General features: G+C 46.2%; 1 protein-coding gene across 2 annotated transcripts in view; it reads left to right on the top strand.

The window, feature by feature from the left end:
• The window catches only part of Cib4 (calcium and integrin binding family member 4), a 93,683-nt gene extending 73,949 nt beyond the window's left edge, over positions 1-19,734 (top strand). The window contains exons 6-9 of one of the 2 annotated variants that reach the window (XM_051181751.1): positions 9,331-9,472; positions 17,404-17,513; positions 17,870-17,958; positions 19,704-19,734. In XM_051181751.1, coding sequence (XP_051037708.1) covers positions 9,331-9,472; positions 17,404-17,513; positions 17,870-17,958; positions 19,704-19,734 — 372 coding nt within the window. Of the gene's footprint in view, positions 1-9,330; positions 9,473-17,403; positions 17,545-17,869; positions 17,959-19,703 lie in introns of those variants that run through there. The other variant, XM_051181750.1, reaches the window with a different exon arrangement.
• Positions 19,735-20,314: the final 580 nt, after the last annotated feature.

Genomic DNA, 20,314 nt, shown 5'->3' with positions numbered 1-20,314 from the left:
TTATTGAAACCATGTCTCAAAAGAAAAGTTTTTAAAAGAGGACTGGGATATGCCCTCAGGGGTAAAGTACTTTCATAAGACCCTAGGCTCGACTTTTAATACTATGAGAAAAAATGCTTATATACATTTAATGATACTTTTTTGTTTTATTTTTAATATTTGGGGTGTGTGTGTGTGTGTGTGTGTGTGTGTGTGTGTGTGCGCGCGCGCGTGCGCGCGCACTTGTGTGAATGCATGTGCATATACACATGCCACAGAGTTTCTATGGAGCTTAGAGGGCAATTTGGGAGTCAGTTCTTTCCTTCTACCAGGTGAATCCCAGGGACTGAGACCACATCACCTGGGTCTCAGGACTGAACTCAGGTAACCAGGCTTAGCCTCGACTTTACCTGCTGAACTATCCTGCAGCCCAATCCTATGTCATTTAGCAAGAGTTGACAACAGGTAGAGTGATCAGAAACAAAATAATATTCAAAACTTGGAGTAGGGGAGATGGCTCAGTTGCTAAAGTGGTTCCTTCAAAAGCATGAGGGCCTGAGCTTGGATCTCCAGGACCAGGTGAAAACGGCACAGTCGGGCACATCTGTAACTCCAGCTGGGGTGGGCTGTGCAGGGGCAGGCAGATGCTAGAGCTCACTGACTAACCAGTCTACCCAAGTAGTGAGCTCCAGGCTCAGGGAGAGACCCTGCCTCAAAAAAAAAATAAAGTGGTTGAGGCTGGAGATGGACCAGCAGTTAAGAGTTCTAGCTGCTCTTGCAGAGGACCCAGGTTCAGTTCCCAGCACTCACACTGTAGCTCACAACCACCTATAGCTTCAGTCCCTGGGGATCTGATGCCCTCTTGGGATCTCCCCAGGCTTGTGCATACATGTGGTGCACACTGCCAACAAGGAAGCACATATGTGAGGTGCAAACACATTAAACAAATAATCAATAAATCTTTTAACAACAAGGGGAAATGAAATGCCTGATGAGGGGCTGAAGAGATGCTCTGTGGTTAAGAGTGTTGCTTGCTCCTACAGAGAGCCTGAGTTCCAACCCCAGTACTCATGTTGGGCATCAAAAAAGAATCTGCCATCTTTCTTGGCATCTTTATTTCCATCTTTTTTTGGTCTCGCCATGCAAAAAGGGAAATTTCACTACTGAGTTACCTGTATAAATTTCCACGCTGACATGTTTATACTTCCCTTGTTCAGAACGCCTTCAAGCTTGGGTACATGTTATTCTTGAAATGGAAGCATTACTTTGTCAATTGTTACTTCCTTCCTCCCTTAGAGGATTGTGGATTTTTAAATGAGTGTGAAATTTAACGCAGATGATAACTCTTTGGATGCATCCCAAAATTTATGGGTTCGGATTTCAGATTGTTAGCATTAATAGCATTAAAAAATAAAATCTGGAATGTGGTAAACTAAACAGGACCTGGGATAGTGAAGGAGTCCCTTTGACAGTGCCTTCCTGACTGCTTTCTGTCTGCCCCAGAGGATGTGGGCTGGAGGGTCCCCTGCCTTCTGTCACAGAGCTCCAGGTAGAGAGCCAGCTGCATCCCCCAGGCACTTAGAAACCTCTCTGTAGGGCCATTGCCATCAGACTCCATCTGGAGCTGTGCAGATTCTAAGTGATACCTCATCACAATACCTGGCCATCCCTCTGGGAAACAGAAAGGTAGGGAGGCTGGGAGAGAAGGAAGCTGTCTTTGGCTGGAACAGAAGCAAACATGGACTCTGTTGGTGGGAATGGAGCTGCTAGGGTCAGAGCCTGGGCCCTTAATGAGCTCGCTCTACCACCTGTCCTCAGGAGGCCAGTTAAGGAGGCAGGTAATAGCAGAAAAGGGTTCCAATGTGGTCACATTGAGAAGGACAACAAAGGAATTCAGCACCACCCCCAGCACCCAGCTAATCCATCTTCTGGATCCTGACATGGGGTTCAGGCTCATGGCAAGAGGTAAATATGTCAAGCTAAGTAGTCCCAACAGAGGTGTCTTCCTGCCCATCATTGACCAATTTCCCTTGGCTCCAGTCTCTCCTAACCAAAAATCTTAGTGTGGAGATAGTTTCCTCCCCTGGCTGGCATCCACCTCTCGCCTTTCTCTTCTCTCAGCGTGAGATTCCTGGCACTGGCTCCTCCTCCTACAGCAGCCTAATGGGCCAGGCCTGTCTCTGCCCTCTCTCCTAGTTTCTTCACCTTCACAGAGATAGTCACTGAGGCCAGCCCCCGAGTGCTCACAAGTCATTCCATTCCAGTCTTGCCTCCATGTTTGCACTTTGTTGAGAAAATGATTGTACTAAAAGTAAGAGATTTGGGGGTGGAGAGATGGCCCAGTAGTTAAGAGCACTTGCTGTTCTTGCAGAGGTCCTGGGATCGGCTCCCAGCACCCACATGGCAGCTCATAACAGTCCATAACTCCAGTTCTGGATGACCCAGTGTCCTCTTCTGGCCTCTGAGGGCGATGCACACATGTGGCATACATACAGGCAAGAGTCTCATACATTATAATTTTGAAAACATTTATTTGTCCTGTATTGTGAAGGCACATGCACTACAGTATGCACGTGGAAATCAAAAGACAACTTGCACTTCTCTCCTTCCACATGTGGGCCCTGGGAATTAAATCCAGGTCATGAGGCTTAGCAGCAAGCGCTTTTATACACTGAGATATCTTATGCACCCCTGCCCCCTGCCAGCTTATTCTTTAAAATCTTATTGTGATGTTTTGAAATAGAGCTGTGTGGAGAGCTGGGTCTAGTTTGGTTGTTTTATTTTTTAATTGACACATAATGTGCATATTTATGGGGTACAGCTAGTTTGTTTTATTTTTAATAGCTGTCATAACTGATTCAAAGAGGGGAGGTGTATCATGGGATGCATGTATTAAATCACAGCATTCGGTTTCCATCCCCATCTACCAATTAAAGGCTTTTTATTGAACTGAGCTAGGCATCATGCATCTTCCTTTATGTCAGCCAGTGGTTTTACAAGCTAATTGGAAAGCTTTACCTTTCTATATTTTTAAACAAGCAGACTCAATATCCGCCTACATTATTTGGGAAAATTTCAAAAAGGTTAGAGAGAAATCTGTTTCTAATATTTACAGGCATGGCCGTGTAAACACTTTTTATAGGTGATTCCACAGTTTTAGCGACAACAACAACAAAATGCCACTTCCAAACAGTCTCTCCAAAATACCAGTAACGATGGAAAACAGTTCTGTTACAATGAGTCACCTAATTTCTTAAGTTGTCAAATGAAGTTGCATTTCCTTTCGGTGAGCAATAGCTGCATATATATTACAAGTAGTATAAAATATTATTAACAAAATAATAGGTGGAAAATGTCACTCACCACTTGTCGTCATAACAGATCAGCAACTGTAAAACACTTGTCTACGCAGGAAAAAAAAATGTGTAACTCATCTATGGGTGTACAGCTCTTTTGACAGCACTGTCTTAAGACAGCCAGCAAGTCTCCCTGGGGTTGAAAAGATGTCCAGTCACTCTTTTCTGACCACAGATCCTTATATGCCTGTTGTTACAAAACTCTAAAAAGTAAACCTAATCAAATCAATGATTCCTGCTGCAGTTTCTGAATGACTGGACTTACTGTCCTGGTCACAGTACCCTGAAGAAATCTTCAAGGGGATTTACAACAACTCACCTTTTTCTTTTTCTTTCCCAGCATAGACAGACTTTCCATCAATGATTACACTCATCTCACCAATAAGTGGTTCAGTGTGTGCACAGGGGAGCAGGGTAACATGTATACTTGTGTGTGTGTGTGTGTGTGTGTGTGTGTGTGTGTGTCAGAGGTCAATGTCAGAAACCCTCCTCAATTACTTCCTAATTTTGTTTTATTATATTTTTTTTGGAGACAGGGTCTCTTATTGAACTTGGAGCCCACCAATCTGGCTAGGCTGGCTGGCTAGTGAGCTTCAGGGACCCTCCTGTCCTCAGTTCCCTAGCACCAAGATTATAAGTGTGCTCTGCCACACCCGAATTCTTATGTGGGATCTAGACTCAGGTACTTAGGATTGCACAGCAAATCCTTCACTAAGCTAACTCCTCATCCCCATGTCTTTTGTTTTTTATAATTTATTTTACATGTCCAAATTAAATTTCATTTACATTCCAACTATAGTTCTCCCTCCCACTTCTCCTCTCCCCCCCACATCCACTCCTCCTCACCAGGAAGGCCTCCCATAAGGAGTCAACAAAATCTGGAATAGTAGGTTGAGGCAGGACCAAGACCCTCTCCCATGTGTTAAGGCTGAACATGGCATCTCACCATAGGGAATGGGCTCCAACAGACTAGCTCATGCACCAGGGTTATAGCATGATCCTACTACCACTGAGAATATGCCTTTTTGTTTGCTTTTGTCTTTTGTTAGTGCTGGAATGACAGGCCTGTACCACCACATACAACTAGAAATGATGTTTTTATTATTCATTCTGTAACATCTTCCTCGTTAGTGGATCCGAGACACATCGGTCTTCATGTAGTTCATTGTTAGATCAAAAGCTAAGAAATCCAAATTAGAAACATCGGTACTTTTAACTACTTCACAAAGCCTTGGCAGCGTGAGACCCATTGCTTCTCTTCAACTTCAGAAATATTTTCTCGGCATTTTCCAAGGTTGTATTGTATATGCCATTATTCTTGCTGTCATCAATTACCAACTTCTGGGTTTCCAGTCTAAGAGGGGAATGTATATTCCGAGAATTCCTTCTCTGGGAAGATATAAACATATGCACTCGCCTTATAAGGTCCCAAAGACAAAAAGTCCAACCTAAGGAACCAGTGAATTTACTGGACTTACAGAAAGAATATGGGTGATCATGAGTAGCCCTGCCATACCAGAAAGTCTTTACCCAGCATGGATGATGGCTTCCCCAGAGTCACACAGATGGGGATCCCTTTTGTTAACCTCCCTCAGCTTTTATGTTCTAAAATCCCAAGACCCCTAGGTCATTTGCAATTAGTTCAGAATTGCATACAAAGGGCTGGGAAGAGTGACTGGAGTCTCAGGAAGATGAGTTCATGCCCTCCCAAATTTCTTCTCTGAGGAAACATCAGTAGCCAACAGACCCTATCGTGATGGTTGCTTGAAAACTGGCACAGCTGGCCTAATGAAGATGGTGACTGTTTTGCCTAGAGCATAGCATACTGCAACCCCCCCCCCCGTGTGTGTGTGTGTGTGTGTGTGTGTGTGTGTGTGTGTGTGTGTGTGTAATCAAATGACATGGGTCAAAGGGAGAGTGAATTGCTCTTCCAGTAACCACCGCCCCAAGCCCCAACACCACTACTTTCAACCCCCTCATTCCTAGCCAAGGCCTGCAGCAGAGGAGGCCCCAGGGGAAGGAAGACTTCATCTCCTTCCCTAGCTGGGAATGTGTGCTGGGGGAGAGCCCGCAGACCTGCCTTGTGCGTGACTGAGCACAGGCGCAGAGAACTGAAGCAAGGACATCTTGTTTTGTCTGCCTGGATTCTCGAGCCTTCTCCGTGTGGAGAGAAACTGCATTTCAAGTAGGAAAAGGCCTCAGTGCGCTCTCTCTCTCTCTCTCTCTCTCTCTCTCTCTCTCTCTCTCTCTCTCTCTCTCTATCTCTCTGTTCACTTTTATCTGCATTACAAACATTACCTTCAATTGTGGTTTCTTTGCAGGAATCTTGTTAAGAGCCATATATCCATTTGTGAGAAGAGTTAATGTAGTTAAATTTTGGTCACATAATTGATAAAGCCACTTAGCTAGGTACTCGGGACACTTCCTAGGAGTTCAAGCTATCAGCATCAATTAGAGATAGGAAAACCAGGTATTTCTGGGCATGTTGAAGTAGCCTGGAGTGAGCTTGGTGTTTTGAGAGCCTGGACTCCCTTGCATTATGACCACTTTTGGAACATGTATATATTTCTCCATAAAACATTATATATGTATCTATATACTTGTGATGCACACGTATATGTAAAAAACAGACCTCCATGACCTGAGGAGCTTACAAAGCATGTTGCCACACACTCTGTGACTCACACAATAGAAACATTGTCTCATAACCAGCAAGGCTAGAAGTCTGAGATGGGTGTAGACAGGATTGGTTCCTTCTGAAAACTGGAATGAAAGATCAGTCTTACCTATGTGGGGATGCTGGCAATCTTTGACATTCTTTGACCTGTGGATACTTCACCCTGATGTATGCCTCCATCTCCATGTGGCAGTTTCTGAGAATACATATGTGTGTTCACTTTCCCTTTATGTAAGGACAAATTGTATGTCATAAGGATCCCTCCTCTGTGTGATATCACATTAACCTAGGGAATTATACCTACAACTGACATTTCCAAAAGAAGTCATATTCTGAGGTGTGGTGGTTTACTACTTTGACACAGGAATTTTAGAGGGAACACAATTCATCTATAATGCTGGCCTCCGCTCCAGACCCTGGGACACAAGACTTCTGAGGGTGAAAGCTTGTGTGATTTTATGTAGCATATACCATGTACACACCATAATATGGCAGTCACACTCCTCACAATTTTTAGAACACTGTTCTTTGTTTTGTTTTGTTTTTAAGGCAAGATCTTGCTCTATCCCTGGCTGGCCTGAGATTCCCTATGTAGCCAAAGCTAGCCTCTGACTCCCAAATTCTCTTCTCTCAGCTTCCCAAATGCTGGGATTACAAGTGTGTACCACCACAGTGGGCCTGAATTTTTACAACACTTAGCTTGAGATCTACCCTCTTAGATATTCAAGTATGCATTATAAAACTGGGAACTAAGAGCCTAATAGTGTGTAGCTAATTCTTCATTTTGCATGGATGAAGCTCTTACAACTGTCCAACATGAATTCATGTTTTTAAGAATGACCCCAAGTGAGCTGTATGCGGAGTAAAATTCGAGAACTGCCTAGCCACCTGAAGTGTCATACAATGTCTCCTCTCAAATACAATGATGAAAAAAATAAAACCACACTTTCAATGTATGGCTAAGTTCTAGGAGAATGAAAGAAAAACATATCCCAAATGTCAAAACTGGAGAAAGGAAGTGAGAGAGCTAAGCACTGGCTGATCTGGATGGGGCTGCTCTAGAGATAGACTGTATAGATAGATCAGTGCTTCTCAACCTTTCTAATGCTGTGATCCATTAATACAGCTCCTCGTGTTGTGGTGACCCCTAACCATAAGTTATTTTGTTGCCACTTTATAACTGTAATTTTGCTACTGTTATGAATCATAATGTAAATATTTGTGTTTTCTGTAGGCTTGGGCGGTCAACTAAGGGGACACACCCATGGGTTGAGAACCACTGGTGTGGAGCCTTAGCAGTCAGCTTATGCCAGGTGATGCCCAGTGGAGCAGAGAGGCTGAGCCAAACCCCTTTGCACAAAACAAGAGGCTCCGAAGAGACGCCTTGTCATACAAAAGGAAGCTAGTGAAAAAAACCAGAGAACCATGTCAGATGATAGAACTTTGGGAGCTGGGCTCTAGTGTACAGCCTCATCTGCTGTGGCTTTACAGGGTCAGGCAGCTTAATCAGGGAACATATAAGAACAGGGATTTCAGGGAGGTATTAGTTATTAGGGTTTGTTTTGAAGTAGGAGAGAGCTGGAGTTTGATAAGGTCCACTGGGAGGGGATACTGAGCAACTGGGGAAATGCGTTCTGGGATGTGGGAAGGGATCAGAGTCCCAGAGAGTGAGCAGCGGGTGTGCCAAAGTTAAACTTGCTGCTTTTAAAGGTTGCCAGGCACCCTTCTCTGCTGTTCCCCCTGAGCTCTAGTTAATTATCTGTTACTGGAATAAAACCCTGGAGAAGATCATGTTAGGAGGAGATTGCAGCTTTGTAGTTTCAGCCTTGGTCAATTGTCCCCAATGCTTCAGGGACCTGTTGTGTTATGCCAGGAGGTTGTAGAGAAGGAAGCTGCCCACCTCCTGGCACCTGGGCAGCAAAAGTAATTAAGAGCTAGAGTCCCATGATCCTCTTTGAAGACATGCCTCATCATCGCCCCACCCCTGGGCCCTATCTTTTAAAGCTTCTCCTATTTCCTAGGGATCACAATTATAACACACAAGCTTTGGGGAGAGGATTATAATCTGAATTATAGCAAACTCTGATAAGCTCTGCCCCCAAAAAGCCCTCTCACCACCTGCCCATTCCTGGGGCTAGAGGGAGAGTTGCAAGCTGAATTAATAAGCAGTATCTGAACTGGCCAATAGTAGCTAGGATGTCAGAAGCCCACGTGGAGGAATGTCAGCATCGGAGGCTCACATGCCAAGGTCAAGGGACAGTTTGAGGGGACCAGAGTTGCTAAAATCAAATGGTCCTTGGTAATTTGGGACTCTCTCTCTCTCTCTCTCTCTCTCTCTCTCTCTCTCTCTCGTGTGTGTGTGTGTGTGTGTGTGTGTGTGTGTGTGTGTGTGTGTGTGTGTGTGCATGCACACAGTGTTTCAGAAAGGATAGGTTGGGGATTGAACCCAGGGCATCACACGTGCTAGGCAAATGTTTCCAGCCTGGGCGCCTCATTTGAAAACTGCTCTGTTGACTGTGACATCTGGAGTGGTTGGATAGCAACTACCAGCTTTCATTGGTTGACTTATTTATCAGACATTGGGCTCTTCTTATTCCTCATGGCGGTCCTACATGGTAGTCATAATTATGATCTCTCTACTTTATAGAAATCTTTAACTCTGAAATAGCTGATGAATGTATCTATATGACCATTTCTCTGTAACTAATGACACAGCATTAAACCTGGGTCTGCTGACCACTACATCAATGTTAATCGATTATAGATGACTTTTTATTATTTTTTAATAATTTATTATATATACAGCATTCTGCATGCATGTATGTCTGCAGACCAGAAGAGGGCATCAGATCCCACTATAGATGGTTGTGAACCAGCATGAGGTTGCTGGGAATTGAATTGAGGACCTCTGGAAGAGCAGCCAGTGCTCTTAACCGCTGACCAATCTCTCCAGTCCCTTTATTTTATTCTTTATCCATTTTTAAAAATTTTCTAAGCTTTAAATGTAAAATGGAGGGAAATTTAAATTTTTTTTTTTACTGTGCATGGAGGGAAGTTTAATATCCATAAAAACCTCAATAATGTAACCAAACACACACATGCATGCACACACAGCCATTGGAATGTGGGTGCAGGGGGAGATGACTGAGAAGAGCGATGTCAAGCAGGGTGCCTTGTCCTGGACTCCTCCACCACACTCAGGGTCTTACTTCACTCTTTTTGTCTCAGTCCAGGACACAGCACTAATGGCAGGTGGGAGAGGCATGGGGAGGTAGCACCCTGACCCTGATGGACCTTGTCTCCCTCACCCCGTCACAGGTCAACCCTTTCAGAGATCGCATCTGCAGGGTATTCTCCCATGACGGCGTGTTCTCCTTTGAAGATGTGCTGGGCATGGCGTCAGTGTTCAGTGAGCAGGCCTGCCCCAGCCTGAAGATTGAATATGCCTTTCGCATCTATGGTAGGTACCTTGGTTGGGGTAGTGGTGCTGAATGTGGGGAGGAGGAAGGAGCCAAAGAGAAGCTGCCCCATCTGAAATCCAACAACAGTAGCTCATTGCTGGGATGGTGAAACTGGGATTCTTTGGGTCTTCATGGCTATATATTGGATTTCTTAAGTACTGTGAAATAACAAAACCAGTTGAGAATCTCAGCTGTGATAGACAGAGGCCCTTCCCTCCATGTCATCTATATAAGTGGCTTCTATTGCTTCTGTCACCAACATACCTGACAAGAAACAACTGAGAGGAAGGAGAATTTATTTGGGCTCAGTTTGAAGGCATAAAGTCCACTGTGGCAGGGACAGCAGGGTGACAAGCAGGCCACAGGAATGGGAGCGGTTGAGACTCCTCACTTCCTTCCATGTTGATGGAGCAGGGGCAGAGATGACACAGGAAGCTGGGAGGGGCTGCAGCCTCCGGCCCTGCCCCTTAAGAAATCCATTCCCTCCCCAGCTAGGCTCCTCTTCCCCAAAGTCCCATGGTCTCCCAAAGCAGTGTGGGAAGCTGAGAAACAAACGTTCAAACACATGAACCTGGGAGGATTAATGCAGGTTAAAATCTTAGCACCATCCAAGGGCACTGGGGTCACTGATGTCAGACCAGAGAGAAAGAGAAGGCACATGTGGGTGTAAAAGACTCGGGCTTGTCTGGCAGGAAAAAGATTGTGAGGGAACTTGAGAGATGTGAGCACTGAAGCCAGCTCTGCATACAGTGACTGCATGGCCTTGAAGGAGAATCCTTTCGTTCATCTTGAAAGTGAAGGACTTGAGAGAGATCATCTCTGATGTCTTTGAGATGTGCCCTTCGCCTTGTATTGTCCCCATAGCACAGTGGGATGCTTGGACCTCTCAAAAGCAACTGAAAGAACCAAAGAAATAATCTCAACCACACATTCCCACTCCTGTGGGCTGCTTGTCACCTTGCCATAACACACGGAATACTTAGACCTCTGAAAAGCAACCAAAGGGAAAGAAATCTTGAGACACCTTCCAACAGACCATAAACATCTTTGCATACATCATGGTAACTCCTCTGCGTGCACAGGCAGGCTGGCACAGATGAGCACTGCCCTTTCTGTTTAAGTAGGCCATCCAGCATCTCATGAGCAGACTCATGCAGGCTGAGGAAAGCTGAAACTTGCCAGAATGGTGGCACACACAGGTAATTCTAACACCCAGAAGGCTGAGGCAGAAGGATCACAAGTTTGCAGACAGACTGGGCTACATAGTGAGACCTTGTCTGAAGAAGCCAAGGGCTAATATGATAGCTCAATGGTAGAATGTTTGCCTAGGATACACAAGGCTCCGGATTTGATTCTCAAACAAACAAACCATCTATCCCCTCCCCTCGACCCTCTCTAATCTGGAGAACCTGATGGACACGATTGCAGTCTGATTTAAACCAAAAATATCAGCGCTGTTTTTGGAGAACTAGAACAGAACTCAGCATCTTTACATCAAAACACTTACAATCCCCCAAATGAAATCTAAAAGTGACCTGATACGCAAGAAAATTCCTTTAAATCTTGCTGCTGTCTCCAGAAGGGAGACTGACTCTAACATGACCCAGATACTGAAATTCACTGATAAAGATTCTTAAAACAGCCACCGTCACTATCGTCTGCTCTTCAGAGAAACAGAAGCAATGAGAAGGGGAAAGGAGGGAAGAATGCAAGAGTGGAGAGGGGAGGGAGGAAGGGAAGATGGTGACTTAATTCAGTCAAGGGCACTGTTGACAGGGGACAGAGCAGAGAGAAAAGCTCCTCTATCTTGTGCTCTATGTGGCCTTTGCTGCACTGGATGATGCCTGCCCACAAGGATAAATGTGGTCTTGTTTTTTAAATTCTTTTTAAAAAGATTGTATATGTTAGTGAATGAATAGTGAATGAATGAAATGCCCAAGTAAGCCAGAAGAGGGTGCTGGATCCCCTGGATTAGGTGTGTGTGTGTGTGTGTGTGTAGTGTGTAGTGTGTAGTGTGTAAATGGTGCCCAGGTAGGCCAGAAGAGGGTGTTGGATCCCCTGTATTAGGGGTGTGTGTGTGTATGTGTGTGTGTGTGTGTGTGTAGTGTGTAAATGGTGCCCAGGTAGGCCAGAAGAGGGTGTTGGATCCCCTGGATTAGGGGTGTGTGTGTGTGTGTGTGTGTGTGTGTGTGTAGTGTGTAAATGGTGCCCATGTAGGCCAGAAGAGGGTGCTGGATCCCCTGGATTAGGTGGTTGCTGAGGACCAAAGTCAGGTCCAAACAGATGAATTTATCATGCCTGTATGTAATATATTTAGTCAATTCATCCCTTACTCTCTCTCTTCATGCCCCTTTTTGCTACTGTACCCCTCCTTTCAGCAAGCGGTCCTTCTGCTTGTGTGTCTGTGATACCCATTGTATTTAACTGGGGTTGCTTACATGACCGTGGCTGAAGGGTCATTTACTGAAGTGTGGGAATTTGCAGTGGCTACACTACTGAAGAAAATCACTCCTGCTGCCCCTACACTATCAGAAGCTTCTGACTCAGGAGTGAGGCCTCCAGAGGCCACCCTCTCCCAACCATGAAGGGACTGTCTCCTGTAGATATGAATGTGACCTTCTTTATTCAGTTTACTGACTCAAATGCTAATCTCTTCCAGAAATTCTCTCACAGACACACCAGGAAATCATTTTTTTTTTCTGCCTTTATGTGAGCATTCCTCAGCCAAGTCAAGCTGACATGTAAGATTGACCATCACAACTACCATTTCCAATAAAGTAAATCTGCTCACACACACAAAAGTGAAAAGATGTGAAAGCTCATCAGAAAAAGTAAAACTATGAGAAGGAGTTAAACAGGTTGGGCCTGGTAGCAGCCTGTGATTCCAGCTGCTTGGGAGACTGAGGCAGGAGGATCACATGGTCAAAGTCTGCCCGGGCTACAGAGTACATTCAAGGCTGGGAAATTCAACAAGTCTATATTACAAAAATATAACAGTGCTGGGCTGCAGCTCAATGAAGGAGCCCTGACCAAGCACTCAATAGCCTTTAGGTTTATACCCCACTAGCAAACAAAGCTGAACAAACACAAAAACCACCCAAAACCAAAATTCACCCAAGGGCTTAAGAAGAAAATTGAGATAACAGAGGAAAGGGGGGTAAGTCTGAAGACAGATGCAGGGAGAAAAATCTGAATAACAGGACAAATATTAAGGGAATCAAGGAACAGGGCCTCTGGATCCACAGAGCTAGAAAGGTCGAGTATACAACCAGTTGATCCGATTGGAGTCTCAAAAGCAAAGGGTAGAAAAGATATCTGAAGAACTAACAGCCCTAAATGTCTTAAATTTGGCACAAGACACAAATTCATTGTGAACCCCAATCCAAAATGAAATCACACAGCCTGGTGTGGGGTGTGTGTTTTCGTGCATGCACAGCTCCTACAGCCTCCTTCCTCTACCCAGGCAGTCCCAAGAAGCTCTGAATCCCAAGAGTCCTAGCTAGCTAGTCATCACCACAGTTCTGTCAGATGTGGCAGCTGTGCTGACTGAAGTCCTTGTCACACTCTCTAGAACAAGACAAGCCTCTAGCAGAGCACTGGCCCAGCTCAGGCCTCTCACCTCAGACAAGTGCATGGGTTGCAAGGCACAGAAACTTAGCTCATGAAACAATAGATAAGGGACAGTGGATCTTAGTCTGCCTGGGCTGGGTTAAAAAAAAATACCCCAAACTTCAGAGGTTTGTGTACCTAAATGGTTTCAGGGGGCTGCCAGTTAAGAATCCAAGCTTAGCTTAATTGGATCCTTCTTCCGATGCGTGCGTGCGTGTGCGTGTGCGTGTGCGTGTGTGTGTGTGTGTGTGTGTGTGTGTGTGTGTGAGACAGAGTTTCACTATATAGTCCTGGCTGGCCTGGAACTCACAGACTATCTGCCCCTCTCTCTTCAGTGCTGGGACGAACATGTGCATTACCACTCCCAGGGATCCCTCTCTTAAAGTTTCATAAACTCCAGTCAAAGTTCTGGCCAAGCTACTTCTATCTGGAGATTGGCTGGCTGGGGGAGGCCCTTCAAGCCACTGGCAGAATACAGTTTTTGTGTTCCTGGATCTACCTTTGGCTTCGTGCTAACTAGGGAGCCTCAGCATTTGAAAGCCAGCCTGAGATACACTAGGCTTGACTGAAGGAGAGAGAAAAATGGGAGGAAGGAAGGAGCAAGCTCTGTCTTCCCATGGTTTCCAGAGCCCAATAAGCAAAATCCCCAAAACCCATCAGGGGAGTAGATGCTCACAAGCATCTTCTAGACCAGGGTCTTGCTTAGCTTTAGAAATGGCAATGTTTAGTTCTAGAGGTCAGACTGAGTGGTTGAGGCCAAGTCAGAAGCCAGGTACTCCCTTCCACCCCAGAGTCCTTGTATCTTTCTTCCATTCCTCTCAAGCCCTAAAGCACACAGTTATTCCCTTTTCTAGAGGACCCCAAGCACAAAGACCTTTCAAAAGCTCAGTTAAATCATCAGTGTAAATAGGTACATGGGACTCGTGCCCCAGCCTGCATCCAGGATAAATTAGAATTCTCTTTGGGTTCTGACAGCTTGTAACCATACATAGCTGTCAGCTCAGTGTGGGAGAGAACTCTAGGATCCTTGCTTCCAGTAGTACCCAGAAGCTGCTCAGTAAGTTTAAAGGTGATGGCCTATAAGGAAGGAAGAAAGGGGAATAAAAAGAAGGGCAAAGAGATGGACAGAGGAGACGAATGTGTTGGTCATGGCAGTGAATCTTGCAAAAGTCCAAAGACCTCTCAATGCTCTTGACCGGACTGATGACTGAGTGGAGTCCAGGGACCAGGCACATCAGTGGGCAAGGGAACATACCAAAGATACAGGCCCTCTGGCCCCTCTTATACCTCTGAATCAAATCATCTTAGGAAAACACACCCCTGTACCCCCAACAATCTCTGCCCCATGTTTTAGCCTTCTGCCTCCCAAACCTGATTGCATACTCAAATCACCTGGGAGTTAAAGCAAAATAAAAACAACCTGATGGAATCCTATACAGATGCCATTCTCCTGGCCTGTGGGCTTTTGCAAAATCCCCCTGGGTCTTTCTAGCATGCAGCAGATTTGGAGGCTCCTATTCCAGCTGGCTGTATCTGTTAGGATTGCATCCAGCTACATGTAGCAGTATCCCCGGTTATAGACAGACAGACGATAAAAGTCTGGAATGATGGCTCCAGCAAGCAAGGGCCCAGAGTCTTTTATGCTTCCTCAGCTGTGAAGTGTCGGTATGAGACTTGTCCTATTGTCCTCAGGGTCACAGTGACGTTTTGTGCCCACAGGCTTCTCATATTTATTCTAGGCAGGGAAAGTGGTGTGGAGGGGGATGGGAGAAGGAGTAAAGGTGAAATTTACATCCAAAGACACAAATAAGCCAGCCCTTCCCAAGCTCTCTTGGAACGCCACCAAGACACTTCAGTTTACATTTCAGGGACCAGAATGATGTCATACAGCCACCCATGGCTGCTGCGAAGATGGGAAAGCCATGCATTTTCATCTGAACCCAGGGTCATCTTGAACAAGAACTGTTTTGATGATGGCTACTGGCTAAGAATGTGGCAGGGCTAGAGAACCTTGACCCCTGGAGCTCACCGCCTGGGCACCACTTTCTATCTTGAGGGACATTCTAGCCTCTGTGTGATCAGTGTCACATTCTCTCCATATCTCCAGGAAGATTAATCACTTTTGTCAGAAACCAACATCTCAGCCACACCTTCCTGATCTAGTTGGCAGCAGCTATGGCTGCTTAGGCAGAAAGCAAGTAGCAGGGCTTGCCATACCTCCCTGAGACCCAACCCAACCACAGAAGTGCCAGTGGCTAGGTGAGGCTGTGGAGTAAGCCTAGGGAGACTATTGAAAGCTTGCCCTTGCAAGGAGCTTTATCTTACAGCTGTGCTTCATGGGCATCACGCTTTGGAGGGACTTGAAGGCCAAACCTTAACAGATCTGGTTCCCTAAGCATCCAGTGTTGAGAAATACATGAGAGCCCCCACACCCACCAGGGTAGTTGGCCACAGGCTGTGAGGGCTAAGACTGCTGGGTCAGCATAGATGGGGAACCAGCCAACGCACAGACACCCTGGCCTAGCCCTTTCCCAGACTTCTCTGCCCTTTCATCCCCAAAGGACAGGAACCACCCAGGACTACATTTACTCTAGCAAATTATTCTGTTTTCTGATGGCTTGGGACCAAAGCCATGTCATTTTCTGGAGTCTCTGCATGTGGGAGCTGGGCCAGCAGGATGCCTGGGGACACTGCAGGGGCTTGGGGAGAGGCTGCAGAGTTTCTTACCAGCAGTGTGGTGTCACTGCAGCTGCTCATTGTCTCTACCCCTTTCACCCGCTCCTGCCATTCACTTTCTATGGTACGCAGGGGTCATGCAGGGAGAGCACCCAAGAGCAGCTCAGACTGGGGCTCCAGTCACAGACAGGGAGGTACTGTACCTTCCATATGTATACTCTTCCTGTAGGGACAGACATTAATTGGCTCTGCCATTAAAGAACTCTGTGGTACTGGCAGACTCTAGGCCTCAGTTCCCTTAGTAACTCACTAGACGCTAGCTGTCATTCTTCAAGGTGGGATGTTACAGCTTCTAGGGTTTTCATTTTTAGTACTCGACAGTAAGTACCTGATGAAGAATTAAGCTCTGGCTACAGCTAACAGGAGTCTTCTGTAGTCTAGACATTCATGCCAAGGGATGGTTAGATATTTCCTATTTAACCTTCACATGGTAGAGGTACTACTATTGTCCCCATTTTACAGACAGGGAAACTGAGGCTCAAATAATGAACTGGGATTGTATATATGATACACACACACACACACACACACACACACACACATACACACATATATGTTTTGCCTTCTAGTTCCATGGTTACCTCATTGTCTCAGAAACTTTCCCATAAGTCACTTGGCCTCTACTAATATGTCACTGGGCAGAGCTTAGTCATTTGGCCGCCTCTTGCAGCAAGGGAGGCTGGGAAACAGTGCTTTGTTTGGATGATCCTCTGCCCAGCTAAAAATTGGTGGCTTTCTGTAATGGAGACAGTCTCAAGTGGTAAAGAGCACAGATTTCCTGGAATGTCTAAATGGCAGAGTTTAGTCATGACCCCATCACTTACCAGATTGAAGTGGATGTTCATTCAACCATTTATTCATTGAGACTCTGCTTTGTGCTGGGCACTGTCCTCAGAATTATGCCAAGCTGTAGGGAGTATTGCTCCAGCCCCTGAGTCTTTGAGGGAAACAGCTGGAATTCTTTAAGCCAACCCATTAGTAGTACAAGCTGCATGAGCCACTGCCTCACTTTCTTGAGAAGATTGGGACACATGTTCAGGTCACACAGGCAGCTACCACACAGGGACAGATGCTTTGGGTTCCATCCAGGCCACCTTTCACTCCTATACTCTGCCTGGCTCCTGGCCACCAAACCGCAACATGGCTTCTGAGTTCTGAAATGGACATCCCATAGCATGAACCTGGATGTAGGGCCAGGTCAGCCTAGGTGGGTTTGACCTCTGCCTTCTGGTTTTCTGGCCTTTTGGATAAGCTATATCACACCTGAACCTTTGTGTCCTTTTGACAAAAATAAGACAATGGAAAGGTGGATGGTGAGGATTAGGTGACTTAAAAAGAGGACACATCCGAGCACACAGGAGGTGCGCAGCCAATACTTATAACGAGCTATTATTGTTGCCTTACTCAGTATTCTCTACAGCTGGCCCTATGGCTGCATGCCCCACCTCCACAAGCCAGGCAGTCCCCTCACCCCCGCCATGTCCCAGATTGTATACTTATTTGGGGCAAGTGGACCCTAGTTGGCCTCCCAGAGACTGATGGTTCCATGAGCCAGGGACACTCAGCCTCCATCTTTTCTCTGCAGATTTTAATGAGAATGGCTTCATTGATGAGGAAGACCTCCAGAAAATTGTGCTAAGACTGCTGAACAGTGATGATGTGTCTGAGGACCTGCTGATGGACATCACCCACCACGTATGTATCCAGAAGTGAAGGGTGGGGCCTGAGGGTCAAAGTCCCCAGATATCAGGCCATCTTCTTGGGAAGGAATCCCTTACAATGTGGGGCTCATACCTATGCCTGGCTAGTGGGGTGAATGGAGTCTACTGTCTTCATTGTCATGTTGGTGCTGGGGGGCCACTTGAAGATAATCCTCCCAAAAGAAGGCCAGCCATGATGCCTCCGCCACCCCTAAGTTAGCTTACACACCTTCACCTCTCTGTGGGGGAGAGGCCCTGAGACACCCTGCCATACAGTAGTTCCTCTATCTACACTGGATCCCAGCTCCTATTGGGCCCCCCGGCTCCTCTCAGCCTCCTCCCTTCCAACAGGTCCTGAGTGAGTCAGATCTGGACAATGACAGCATGCTGTCCTTCTCAGAGTTTGAACATGCAATGGCCAAATCTCCAGATTTCATGAAGTAAGACATTCTGGAGGGGAGGGGCTGGCCAGCAAGGTTGGAGGCAGGGAAGGCTCCCCCTAGTGTCCCCTGAGCCAATGGCATGTCTCAGCCTTGCCATGGAAGTCATGAGTTTGCTTCTTTTAGTAGTAGTAAAACTGAAGTGTCTGAGAAAACAGCTAACCTTAGGAACCAAGACAGGGACGGCAGGGTTCCAAGGTTTGCAAACCATTTGTGGGGTTGGCACACCTCAGAGACATTACCCCTGATGGCCAGAGCAGCTGTGTACAACTCCCCGTACCTACTGGGCTTCACATCTGCCCTGAGCATTGCCCACCATTACCCAGATACACTGGGAGCTTGGAGGGTGGAGTAGAGAGGGTTTGTTTAATAGTGTAAGGATGCTATTAGAAGAGCTGACAAAAGCGATGTCATAAGAGAAGCAATTAATTCTACCTGAGATCAGAAGGGGCCTCAGTGATGCCTGCTCCAGACTCCCTCCAGATGATGACTCTGTGTTTCCAAGGCCATATTTGCCAGTCTTCTGGTTCCTTCCAATTCAGGGCAAACACATCCTCTGTAGAAATGTCCACGACATGACTGAAGAATCCTGTGAGAATAGCCTTCCTTCTGCCTAGTCAGCATCTGCTGGCATGTCTTGCATGATTGCCCCTAAGGCTTGCTGCCCCTTGATCTCATAGGCAACAGGGAGGAGGAAGGATGGTGCTTCTTGAGAAGTTTACAAACCAACTCCAAAGAGGACAGGGCAGGGTTTAGCAAGAACCTTGGCAGGAGCCCAGACAGCTGTGTGTTCCCATCTCCCTCTGTCCCTTTCCCCAACCCATCTCTATCTTCATTAGCTCTCCATTACTACTCACACCTCTACACTTATCCTCCATTGCACACCTACAACCTCTGGATTGTCAGACATAGGGATCATTATGTGTCATGGCCTCCCAGCAGTTTATAATTCATTTTGATTGAGCTTCAATGGTTCTGTCTCAGCTCAACTCTGAACTCAGGAACTCTGATTGGCTCAGCTGGGCCAGGTGGTCAATGCCTCTTCCAACTACAAGGATGGAGATAAAGGCTTCTGACTCCATCTTGGCTACTACCAGAGGGCTGTGGCTAAGGCAGAACCTATATAGGTCTCACTTGGAAGCAGTCTTATCAGGAAATTCCTTTTCCTCCATAACAGCCCCACACAACACTGGTGCTGGAATCCTATTTGCCTTGTATATGTGCCTAAATTGCTCCCATTTCTTTCCCTTACCTCTAACACCCCAAAATTCAGAGACCTTGTGTGTTCTGGTGGTGCTAAGAGAAGCTTGAAGAAAGTTTAGGAACTGGAGAAATAGCTAAGTTAGTAAACCTAACTTGCTATGCAATTATGAGGATCTGAGTTTGATCCCTGACATCCATATTAGAAGTTGAATATGATGTTATATGCCTTCAATACAAAGGCTGGGGAGGCTGGGACAGGATGGCCAATGGGTTCCCCGGTGCCAGCAAGAGACTTTGTCCAAAAACAAACAAAAAATAAGGTAGATGGCTCCCAAGGAACCATATTTGAAGTTGTTCTCTGGCTTCCACACATGTACATGTTATGTGCGCCTTCACTCTCTTGCACATGTGCACACGCGCGTACACACACACACACACACACACACACACACACGGTTTGAGTTGACTGGGAGCATTACCTATAGAAGCAGGCCTGATGGGACAGGGTGGGGACCTCAGATAGCCGAGATTCTTTCTTTCAGCTCCTTCCGGATTCATTTCTGGGGATGTTGATGTAGAGGTAACCCTGTGGTTCAGCATCCTCAAGGGAGACCACTGGACCACTATGCCTGGCATGGCGGATCTGATTCGAAGTATGACTGTCTCTGTCCCTCCTTCACCTCTGGAATATTGTTTACTAAATAAATAAGAAATGTTTTCCTAAGCCCATCCATACCCACTGCTTTTTGAAAGCAGGGTCCTACATAGGGAGCTGGTGTTGAGAATAGCTCTTTCTATGGCTCGGGTTTGCTAAAAACTCCAGGCAAGTCAGGATGGCAATCCTTTCTGAGGACAGAGTTCAAGCCTCAACCCGTGTCAGAGGAGGGGTCTGAGCCAAATGGAACAAAGTTCAGAAGGAAAATATTCAACCCTCCCTCCTCTGGAACTCACTCGTGACCCATCACCTTCCAGGGCAGTATCAGGGATGTGTGCATAGCTGTCATTCCAGTTGACGCCTGGCTTTTCTGTCTTCTGCCCACGGAGAAGACATCTTGGCCCTGCTTGCCACCCTTGGGCTCTGGGGATGGGACCATGTGTGACCAGCATTTAGGGCTTATTTGCTTTGGTATTCAGCCAAGCCCTGCAATGAATT

This window comes from Phodopus roborovskii, unplaced genomic scaffold (assembly GCF_943737965.1).
Source record: "Phodopus roborovskii unplaced genomic scaffold, PHOROB, whole genome shotgun sequence".
Lineage (NCBI taxonomy): Eukaryota > Metazoa > Chordata > Mammalia > Rodentia > Cricetidae > Phodopus > Phodopus roborovskii.
Note: the sequence above shows the minus strand (reverse complement) of the source record. Positions and strands in the feature narration are given on the sequence as shown.